At 31.5% G+C, this 12,500-nt stretch overlaps 2 protein-coding genes across 4 annotated transcripts in view; both read right to left on the reverse strand.

Annotated features, from left to right (window-relative positions):
- The window catches only part of LOC128020228 (FERM and PDZ domain-containing protein 4), a 54,459-nt gene extending 46,164 nt beyond the window's left edge, over positions 1–8,295 (reverse strand). Inside the window, exon 1 of the mRNA XM_052607005.1 lies at positions 7,824–8,295. Coding sequence (XP_052462965.1) covers positions 7,824–7,864 — 41 coding nt within the window. The 5' untranslated portion in view covers positions 7,865–8,295. The remainder of the gene's footprint in view (positions 1–7,823) is intronic.
- Positions 1–12,500, reverse strand: part of LOC128020240 (nuclear factor 7, ovary) — a 257,606-nt gene that overhangs the window by 122,479 nt on the left and 122,627 nt on the right. The gene's annotated exons all lie outside the window — the stretch shown is intronic.

Below are 12,500 nucleotides of genomic sequence, written 5' to 3' on the forward strand. Positions count from 1 at the left end.
TTAAAAAAAAAAAAATCAAAAGTCAATTTTTTTTTGTCTTTTTGTAATTATATGATCAGATATCCTTTTCAATTATTCAAATTTAATTAAACCATTTAAACAAAATCCAGAAAAATGACAACGATTTATGAAAAAAAAAAAACAATGAAAATTGAATTTATTTAACTTTATGAATTAAATTCAGACAACCTTTGTATTTATTGGGGGGGGGGGCAACAGATTTTATATGTATATCTAAAATATATAAAATATATATAAAAACTATATTTTCTATCTCTACCCCTTCCATAAACTATTTTCTTTATGGAATTAATAAAAAATAGAAAATATTACTATTCATGCTTTTGTAGGGTATTCTTTTTGATCCATCCATCACCTATTTATTCCACTGCACTTGTCACAATGCATTCTGGGATTTATTTATTTATTTATTTATCTTCTTAAAGGGCACATGTGATGCTGCCTTTTTTTTTGGCAAAATGTTATATAATTATGCTGCCTACTATTTGGAGCAGCCTTCGTGTCTGGAGCAAGTCCATGATGCACACTATGTTTGGCAGAGCGAGAAGTCGAAAACGAACACTTTAAGACTATCGATAAAGCCTCGTATCACGTGATATCTGTATTTCACTCTTCTACCACACTACAGTAGAAACACTGGACAAACGGCTGGATGATGTTCAGTTATCTGAGAGGATGCTCCAGCTGGAGAACACTCGCTGTAATGACACACAGAAGCTCATCACACACACACACACACACACACACACACACACACTGTAACTAACGCCTGTGGGACATCGTGTCAAGTGCTGCTCATAAAAACACAGACAGGAAGTACAAACGCTGCTGTGTTTTAATGCAGCTTCTAAAACTCATACTTCCCATTACTGTGAAATTAGCATAATTATGAGTCTCGGTCATTTTCTCAAACCTGTGTGATTCTCTTTCTGTCTTCAGCTGGTCTTCAATTGCACGACAATAATTCAGCTCACATTCACCTCATATCACATTCAAAGCTTTTAATAAATCCAATTATTCATTGCACATCTGCAGCTTTTATCACTGAAACCTTCACTATGAAAGTACATCAGAACAGCTGCTTCTAACTACACAAGCACAGTTTCACAAACTAGCTACGTTTGCATCCAAAGGCGTGAAATACAAATTGAATATTGCATAAAATATGCAAAAGAAATAATACTTTTGCAAGAAACATTTTAGTAAAATATAGAAATATAGCATAAAACAGGTGAAGAAAATATTGAACTATTGCATAATAACATTGAACGTGCAAAAATTTGGTCAAGAGAACAAAGTCTAGTTAAGACAAAAAAAAAAAACGTATTTATTTTTTATTGGAATATTGCATAAAAAAAGTTAATAAAGCAACATTTCCATCCCATGTTTTTTAAACAATGCAATCTTCACTTCCTGGGAAACTGGCACAAAGAATCAGTAATTCACTCTGTAAATGTGTTTCCATCAGTTTATGCCCGTTTTCTTACCTGCATTTGTGATGTGCAATTTGCTAATATTTAATGTGCATCTTGGAATTTCCATCCAGTATTTTTATGCAATATCCCAAAATGTTGTTCACTTGCACAGTTTCCGTTCATATAGCTTTCTCCTGAAGCCATTGTGTCACAAAATATTTAAAACCTGAAGAAAGTAAGTGTCAGCTTGAGCTCATAAATATTCTGCACATGCATCACTCTCTGTCTGGTGCACCCTGTTCTTCTGCTGTGAACAATGATCGTGAAGAAACCTTCAGAGCAGGTCACATGGAAAAAACATCAGGCAAACCATGCAACTCAAGAAAGATCATATAATAGTGCATTAAATCACAGCCAAACTGACCAAATCCTGCACGACAGGTTAAGAGATTAACAGCAGATGCAATAACATTTCAGCAGATGTTACACAGCATTCGTATGAGAATCTCTGAAACCTGTCGAGAACGTGTTTAGGTCACATTTAACACCAAAGAAAAGGGTACCATTACTTTTTTTTTTTATTCTCAGTTGTCAATTCTCTTTCCAAAATATATTACCAGTAATGTAAATTACATTTTTTCTTTTTAAAGGTACAGTCATTCCATAATTTTTTTCCTTTTTTTTTTTTTTTTTTTTTTTTAAAGGTACAGTCATTCCATATTTTTTTTAATTATTATTATTATTTTTTTTTTGGATAAAATGTGAGCTGGACATACATCTGTTCTGTTACAGCAGATGAAAGGTGACGCAACTGGTCATTTTCATTTGCACAAATCTCACAGAGAGGGAAACAAAGCATTTGCACTGATAAATGTGATTATAATTGTAGTCATAATGGTAATTGTTAAAGGCCGGAGGAATATAAAGCCGTTTGGATCCCATCTGCTGTGAGTTTGGAGATCATCTCAGCTCTTCATTTCCTACAGCTCTCCATATGCTGCTAGAACAGGAGATTCACAGCAGTTTCACACACCAACAATGTTTCAATGGTTCGACAACTATAGTCAAGATTCTGTCCTTCTTTACTCATCATTTCCAAAAACTATAATATAGACTTCCACAAGTTTATGCTTCAGGTTGCCAGATGTCAATAGCTTAAACCCCTCATCAAACGTTTTTTTTTTTTTAATCTTCTGATTTATAAATATCAGGAACTTTACTGTTTTAGCTTTTCAACAAATATTTTGCATTTTACCAGTCAGAGTTTTTATAGTTAACTAAAACTGTACTAATTTTTTTTTTTTCATTACATGGAAATAAATGTAAAAAAAAAAAAAAAAAAAACTATATATATATATATATATATATATATATATATAATTTAAGATACATTTAAGTTGATGTACTCAAATAAAAATTAATAAAAAACTAGAAACATATACATGAAAATAAACTAAAAAAAAAATAGAGAAAAACTAAAGGAGAATGATAACAGAGATATAAAATTGTATCAAAATTTTAATAAAAATAATAAAAGGATCTCAATGACACTAGAATAACAGTGTTACCAGTTTCCATAATTGTTCAGAAAATGTTTTGATTTTTATAATTTAGTAAATCAGGAAAATTAGGTAAAATAAAGCATATGGGTTGACATTCGTTTGATTTGTTCTTAAAAGTGAAAGTGCAAATAATTCTGATGAAATTTATCAAATGACAACAATCACAATCAGCAGATCAGATTATAATTTGGAGTAAAATAATTGTGTTTTTCAGTTTAACCATTATACAGCATGACTTATGTTTTAACTAGACTAAAACAGACAGACTTTAACTCAACTAATACCTGACTCAAAAAAAAAAGGACATGTTGACTAAATATGAAGAAAACTAAGAAGAACATTTGACATATATATATATATATATATATATATATATATATATATATATATATATATATATATATATATATATATATATAATAGTAAGTAAACATAAAAATATATATATTTTTTAACCAGTTTTCAAAGTGATACCTCAGATACTCATTTAGTTTAACTTAATAAAATAGCAAACTGAAATAAAAATAAGTTTTAGTAATTTTGCTGTGTGTTTTTTTGTCTTATACTGTATAAACACATGATTAAACACACAAAAACTAAAATTTTAATGGAAATTATAAAAATTAAAACAAAAATTACAATTAAAATCCCGATAAAATCTCAGTTATAAGACAGGTTCATAGTAAACGTGCTCCGATAATAAAAAAGTAAAAAACAGATAAATTAAAGTATCATAATACATCTTCTGAGGCCAATACAATATCATTTGCGAGATTATATCAATAAATTGCGACTACAGTATATCAGCATTGGAACAACATGAGGAATTAATTAATATTTCTGGATAAACTTTATTTTAGCAAGCATGCATGCAGTCCTCTTCAGGTCATTTTTGAACTATGTGAGCACTAGTGTTATTCAGTGATTTCCAACTGAAAGATCTTGAGATAAAAACATGCAACAGGAGCTCCTGACTCCAGAGCACTGCTTCAGTGAGAAAGTGCATGTGTGAGCAGAAACAGCCAGACATCAGTCTTCTTGTTACTGGTCAAGGCTGTTTCTGCTCCTCAAGCGTGCTTTATTCCAGACTCTGTTCTCACAGAGAGATGCATGAATTAAAGATGATGCTTTCATAACTCTCCAAAGTGCTTCCTTTCATGCACTGTCTTAGAAATAAGACGAAGCGCTCTTTAACCTTTAGTTGCACAGGTATACCTGCTGCTTGAAGCTTTTCCATTGGGGAATACAATCAAGCCTTTGCCTTTTGGTGATATATGGCCTACTTAATTTAATTCTGTAAATTTAGTCCCCCAGGTCTGATATTTCTCATTGTTTGCAGGAGATTATGAATCTTGCAGATTACTGTTAATAAAGAGCACCAGAACAGCAGAAAGATCACGTGACAAGCAGCATGCCGTTTAATGGGAACCAGAATGTTCTGTCATTATTTATTCATCCTCGTATTGATGCAGACGTTCATGTTTGTATTTATCAGATTCAGAACACATGTAATAGTTCATATTGACCACCAATGCCAAGCTTTAAACTGGACCAAACCATAAAAATCTGATATATATGACACAGTAGTGAGAACGTTTTAAAGCTTGCAAATTGGACTAGGGTTATTTTCATAATATAACATTATATATCATACATGCTATTATATGGTGTATTAATATTGTGACTTAGATTTTTTATTTTATTTTAAATGGTTTTAATTTAAATTTTTAGTAATTTTGTTGTGTGTTTGTAATTTTATTAGTTATTAGTTTAGTGTGTCTAAATGTTTGTATTGGTATATATTTTTACTTGAGGTTTAGTTTTAGTTGTTATAAACCAAATGACAAACGTCGATTTGGCAACTAGCTGAAAAAAAAACACACATATATATATAATATTTTATTTTAGTTTAAGATAATTTTATCTAAAGTAGTAAAAAATTTTAAATATTGCACTAGTAAATTATTTTACGGTTTTAGCTTTAGTTAACTATAAAAATTATGAATAGGAGAACAGGATTAATTAAAACCAAAATCGCAATATTTGTGAAATAAAATAATACTAATATAGTATTAGTAATAATAATAGTATTATTTCTTATGTTGTTTTTAATCCTTTATTTTTTTTTTATTTTTTTTTTTAGCAGTAACTATAATTATAATTTTATTTTATTGGCATACTGATAAAGTCACATACCTTTGGCCAAATTTTGCAGCCCTACAAACAACCACAGCAAACCAAGACTTTTACTTGTAAATTAATAAATAAATAAATATATAAATTTCAAACCACACTAAAAATGCACAAATGTTTTTCTTTTGCCATCTTTCCCCTCAAATTGTTTAACCCTAATAAAATATTGTATTGCAAACTCCCACAAAAGTTGGTATATATATATATATATATATATATATATATATATATATATATATATATATATATATATATATATATATATATATATATATGGTGTATATTCCTCAAAACTTACCATTTTGTGTTCCAGGAACAAAACAATAACATAATATAGGTTTGGAACAACAAGATATTCAATAAAAAAAAATACAGAATTCCCATTTGTGCAGACTCTAGTTATTAAGATATTAAATTCTGACAGGATCTGCAGAATTGTAACATTTTAAGAAACGTTTTAGCATCAACAAAATATTTCCCATGCATCACAAATCATCAGCTGTTCCATTAAACTTCAACCACAGACACATCTTCACTAAACATCCACACAATCCAGTCCTCATTTAAAGCATCTGAAGGCCCTTCACACAAACACAATTGTTCTTTCACACAAAGCTGCTGGATAAAATCTGTTTGAATACCGCGTGATTATTTTGGAGAATAAACAGGCTGTCATTATGAGCACTGGACAGTGGCGGGATCCAGGGGCCAATCCTTTAGGAGGATTAGCTGGGATAAAATCAAGAAAAATCAAACAAGCCAAACAGGTTATGGAGTTTAAACAGACTCAGGGATGAAATGAGCTTAACCGGACCTCAGTGCGCATGCATGTGGCTTATATGTTACGCCATTGTATGCATGGAGGAAAATTAAATCACAAAGCACCATTCTCATCATCAACCTCTGTGGGGGGTTTATAATGGCCCATACACAGCTAATATGTTCATATGCAGTATAATACAATGACAGATTAAAAGATGGTTAATTTATACAATATTTACTATGCATATATAGTGCATATATTTGTTTATTTAAAATAATGAATTTAGAATACCGTGAGAAAATATTAGCAAAAAAAAATAAAAAATAAAAATAAATGTATTTACTTATTTATAAATAAATTATATACAAATAAATACTAAAGTGTGTATATTTTTCTACTTTTATGCCTTAAAATGACTAATTACTAAAAGGAAATTACTATAAAAAATTATAGAAATTAAAATGTACTGTAGCAATATACCGATATATCGGTATATGTTCACTTGCCGTTTTTGATATAGTTTTTGATATAGGTGTTGTATAAATCATTAATAAACTGATAAAAATCACAACAGGCCTGGCTGTGTTTCATCAATATATTTTGTCTACTGTTGCTACGGTAACCTCTAAATCTACTGCTTTGTCAATGGATAACACACACATTTCTGCTCATTTAAAAACACTCAATTTAGAACAAATACTATGTAAATAATAGTGTAGTATTAGTATTATACATAATACATTTAGAAAATACATTTATAAAATACATTTAGATAAACATAATAGTTATGAATAAATTACATACAGTATAAATAAAGACTGAATGTTTACACTTGATGTAATATAATTTGTCTATTGTAAAGTATCTGTAAATAGCTTGTATATAATATTAAATTATAATATTTATGAATACTTAAATACAAACTTTTATTTTTTATATTTTGGATTATTAAAATATATATATATATATATATATATATATATATATATATATATGTATGTATGTATGTATGTATGTATGTATGTATGTATGTATATATATATATATATATATATATATATATATATATATATATATATATATATATATATATATTTAAAGAACATTATATGTTTTGTTTAATGCTGCTACAGTAACCTCCAAATCTACAGATGTCAATGGATAGTGCACACATAAATACTATGTTATATATCTTTATATATATATCATATATTTTTACTGTTGCTACAGTAACCTCTAAATCTACAGATGTGCTTATAGTCAATGGATAATGCAAAATTTCTTTTAATTTAAGATACTAAATTATAATAATTCATGCAAAAAATGTAATAATAAATAAATAAAAACATTTTTATAAATAAAATAAATTTATTATAAAAATATATAAATACATTGTTTTTTGTAGTTGTTGTTGTTGTTGTTGTTGTAGTTTGTTTGTTTTTATTTTCATAAAGCGCATAATATTGTTTGTCTACTGTTGCTACAGTAACCTCCGAGTCTACAGCTTTAGTCGATGGAAACGCACAGATTTCGATTTCGCCCGCTGTGAAGTGACTGACTGTTTCTGGAGCTTCTGGATTTCATTCGCAGCATCGCGTTGAGCGGCAGCTGAAACATTGAGCTCGATTCCTCAGTAAAAATGCGTTCTAACGCAGAAGCACGAAGAGTTTCAGAAGCAATCAGGTCTGAATGAATGAATGAGGAGAGGAGATGCGACAGCGGGTTATCCATCCCCGTGACATCACTCTTCTGCATGTTTCCATACAGCTGACACTCACTCAGTGCACGCACACATTCAGCGACGCTACACTCGCGTGAGCGTGGAGAAAGTGAATCTGTGTAATGACTGCGGCGGAGCTTCACACTCACCCTGCTAGTTTGGGCATCCTGACAAAGCTGAACACGTCCATGATGCGGGTCGCCTCCGAACTCACTTCGGTTCCATCCTCGCGAACGTCTCGGCGTGAATCGTGTGGAAAATAAACGCGACGGAGCTTTCCTCAAGTCAGGATCTCCTGCATGGCTGCGCGTTCACGACGGCGTCGCGTGCGTGGAACATGATCCGCGTTCCTGTCAGATTCCCATCCTCCGTGGCTCCAGATGCCCTCGGCCAACTTTATTTAATTTCCCATCGCGTGGAGACTGAACGCCGGGTTTGGAGAGCGATGGAGAGCGAGATGAAGCGAGAGACCCAACGGAGGGAGCGCAGGAGGAGCAGGAGGAGGAGAATGTCAGCTGATAGACCCTCTCCATCTAATCTCAGATGTCCACATGTAACGAATAATCTCGCGCGCGTGCAAAGGTCAGCGTCATCGCACGAGCGCGCGACTCGAGACTGGAGGGGAACCGAGAAGCGCGTGGGTGTAGGAGGAGGAGAAAGATATAGAGAGATGAGGAGAGAGGAGAAAATTATAATTAATGCGATGACAAATTACACTATAACACTTGTATTATTAGCTGCGACAGTGTCAACAATATATTAGAAAAAACAGCGACCATAAATGAAAAGAAACGAAGTTGTTTGTCATGTTTATATATATTCTTAAAAGAAGAATAAGAAGAAAAGAATAAAGTTGAGTAAAATATGCAGACTCTGATAAACACTTGTGCGCGCACGATCAGTAATGCGTCAAGCCAAGTGCGACCAAAATACATTGCGCCAAAAATCGGTTTAACCACTGGCGTGAGTTTGGGGCGGGGCTATTTGTTAATGTGACAAATGGTTGGCGGATTGTTACAGAAACTTTTTTGAAAATTGTCATACATTTTGCAGATTTTGTTTGGTAAAAATTGGTTCTGGAAGTAAAAATGCACTTTTTAAAAATGAATGGAAAAAAATACTTAAGGAACAAGTGCCATTGACTAAGTGGCTGTTACTAATGAACTCGATTTATCTTGCACAGTTATTTAATTAATTTATTTCCCTTAATTTATGTCACCCAATGAAGTTTGGGATCCATGCCACTGTCACCTTTGGCTTACTTAGTTAGGGTTTAAAAGACTCTTAATATTCAGAAATATTATTTAACTGAATCAAATTTGTTGACGTTTGAAAACATCAATATTTTTTATCAATACAACATCAACATTTTTAACTGAAATGAATCAACATTCAACCGAATGAAGTTGAATGAGGGCACTATTTTCTTCAGATATGCTTATAATTGGATTTATTGTATAATTGCTGAATTCAAATGATTATTGAACTGAACTGAATCAACACTGAACTGAAGTGAGCTAACACTGCTTCCAGTTGACTCCACAAAGGACGAAGTAGAAATGGCACACATGCAAACAGAGACTGTTTAGAAGTGATGGTTGCTACTTTGTGGTATTTAAACAATATAATTTATCATCAATAAAAATATTTGATTTAATGACCAGATGCATTAAATTATAATATATCTATTTCATTTATAACCTGAAAAATGTAGGTCTTTGAAGTCAATATAAATAAGTTACAAAATTGACATTAGTCATGTGTCACTAAGGATACTGCAAAATTCAGCAATTTCAGTTTTAGCGACATAAAAAAACAACAACTCAAGCTGCTCTGACAGCAATGAGACAAACACTCATACATTCCATATTCTCATTATAGAAAGTTGCAGAACATGCATCTCTGTGTATCACCGCATGTGAATTGTGTCCTCTCTTTATTATTTATTTATTTCGTCTTTATTGTAATGCATGTGCCACACTGTTCTGATTATATCTGGCTGCTAATACATCACAGCTGTCCCACATGGGATTAACAAACATCTGTCTGTCTGCCTTTGCTGTGAACTTCAGCACAAATATTACATTAGATTCTCTCAACTGCTGTTCAAATGGAGCATGTGGTTGTTTAAGGCAAAATAATGATAAAAATAATAATAATAATAATATTAATAATAATAATAATAATAATAATAATAATAATAATAATAATAATAATAGATGTCACCATAATTTCCCAGTCGACTGAATACATTAAGAAATGTAAATATTTTTTGTATGGCAAGTTATTGAAAATGTTATGTTTAAATATGCAAATAAGGCATTATCTAATTAATTATGAACTATACTTTGCATTCATATTTTCAGAAGATTAATCAAAACACTGAATTATTTTTTTTATTTTTCTGACATATTACAGTTCAAAGTATTTACAGAGTGAATTCAGCATTTCTCTTTGCATGACTCTATAAATCAGAAAATACAGTCAATGTGTTTTTGGCAATAAAATGCTACAGAAATAAGTCTGAATGATATATCAACAAACCCTTCTGTAAAAATCTTCAGAATATAGATAAGAATTAAACTCTAAGTTTTAGTGTATGTTGTTGCTGCTGAAGTGGAGAAAAAACTATTTTTTTTTTAGAAAACAGCATAAAAATGTACTGTAATTGAAAAATATGTGCACAAATAAATAAAGTGCAATAATAAAACCAATAAATGATATATGAACAAACCCCTCTATAAAATCCTTTAGAACATAGATACAGATAATACTGTAAGTTTTGGTGTTTGTAAGTGCTGCTGAAGTGGAGAAAAAACGTTAAAGTTATGCAGTGTAATTGAAATCTACAGAAGCAAATACACAATGTGCAATAAAATAAACACTTTGTATTATGTGTGTTTCCACTTTCCTCTTATTTCACTAGCCTGAAGGAAAACATGTTATGGAAGCAAAATAACCAAATTTCAAAATTGACCAGCTCATGCAAATCAATGTTTTTGTCTGTAGTGTCTTTGCTTTACTGCTGAATCATGCTTAAACAAGTCATATTAACTTGTACACAACCAATCACTACAGCAGTGGAAAACTAAGAAAATGTGCCACTATATGTAGGTCACCATCAGCCAAAGCTTTTCAGATATCCGTCACAACACACACAGCAAATACTCAGATGTGTGTTGATCAGACTGAATATTAAGGTCATGCGCTCTGGACTCTCCACCAAAGCCTAAAGCTGCTGATTTCATTCATTTACCAACTCTGACTCTTTAATCCATCCCAGCTTAATTCAGCAAGCACTTGATGGAATTTGCTTGATGTACTGAAAAAACTTTCAAGTAAGCCTGAAGAAGTGGAGGGGAAATCTCTCCAGGGATTCAGGTTAGTGTTTAACTTGACAGACGCCTCAGTATTTTGAGTTCAAGAGCATTAGAAACAAACACACAATTTACTGTCACATTTGTTGAATTCATAATTAAGTAACTATTGCTGGTTTTGTACTAGAAGTCAAAAGTTTGGGCATGTCTAATCTTTTTTTATGAATAATTTAAACATCAGAAAACAAAACTTCAAACAACTATCTTCATTTTGCATTTCAAGTAAATGTATCATGGTTTAAGGCTGTTTAGTTGTTTGTATTGAAAAAAAATATATTCTTCATTTTTGAATGCGTGCAACTTTTAATCCCATGCCTTTATGAATATTTAAGACTTTCTTCTCTGATTTGTGACCTGCAAAAACACTATTGGACCCACTTTATATTAAGTGGCCTTAACTACTATGTACTTAAATTGTAATTAATAATTTAGTACAATGTATGTAATGTGTACATACATGTTTTTACATTGTACTTATCTTTAAAAAACAACATGTAATTACATCTGTATTTAATTTCTGTAATAACATTTATAATTACACTGTTGACCCATACTTTACACCTTAACCCACCCTTAAACTTACCCATACCTCCAACCCTCTCCCTACCTTACCCCTATCCCACCTCAATAGCAGCAAAGGTGTTTTACAATACAATATGAACACAATAAGTACATTGTACTTATTTTTTATGTAAGTACATAGTAGTTAAGGCCACCTAATATAAAGTGGGACCGTCTAATCACATGACAGATGCAACAGATGCTGATTGGTCAGCAACATTTTAGGCAGAGATTAGCAGTGGATAAGATGGAGAGAAGTCATTTCTCAGATAAACTTAACTTGCTTATAGTTGACTATGCATATTAAATATGATAAGACGAGAAGGAGATATGCACATCAGCAGTAACACAAGAGCAAATAACAACTAAACATTCCTCTGCTGACTATCAAAACACCCAACAAAAGCAGCGATCAACTGGTGAATCTCAGGGGAAAACTATGAAAATGCAAACGAAAATACAACACAAATAATCATGTAAGATATTATGACTGCAAAACAAACTGACCTTCAGTATACATTTACATCTTCATCTTGCTGTTGATGTTTAAAGTTGTGCATCTAATCATTCATCAGAATTACACAGATGTCATCAACAAAACTACACAAGATGAAATAAAATACCAAAGAAAGCATCCCAATCCGGGGTAAAAACAGGGCTTGGCAACCCTGCATTGATTTATTGACTATTTTCATAAAACATACTTCAAAAAATGACAAATACAACTTTTTACAGTGTTGGTGAACTATTTTGGTGCTCTTCTGATCAAAGCTAATATCTGAATAGTGAGGAAAAAAATAATCAACCACCTTTAGTGAAACACACATGATTGAGTTGCGTTTTATCTAAGATTGCCAAAGCCTTTAGAAGGCAAACATGTATAATGCA

The sequence above is a fragment of the Carassius gibelio genome, chromosome A9, assembly GCF_023724105.1.
Source record: "Carassius gibelio isolate Cgi1373 ecotype wild population from Czech Republic chromosome A9, carGib1.2-hapl.c, whole genome shotgun sequence".
Taxonomy (NCBI): domain Eukaryota; kingdom Metazoa; phylum Chordata; class Actinopteri; order Cypriniformes; family Cyprinidae; genus Carassius; species Carassius gibelio.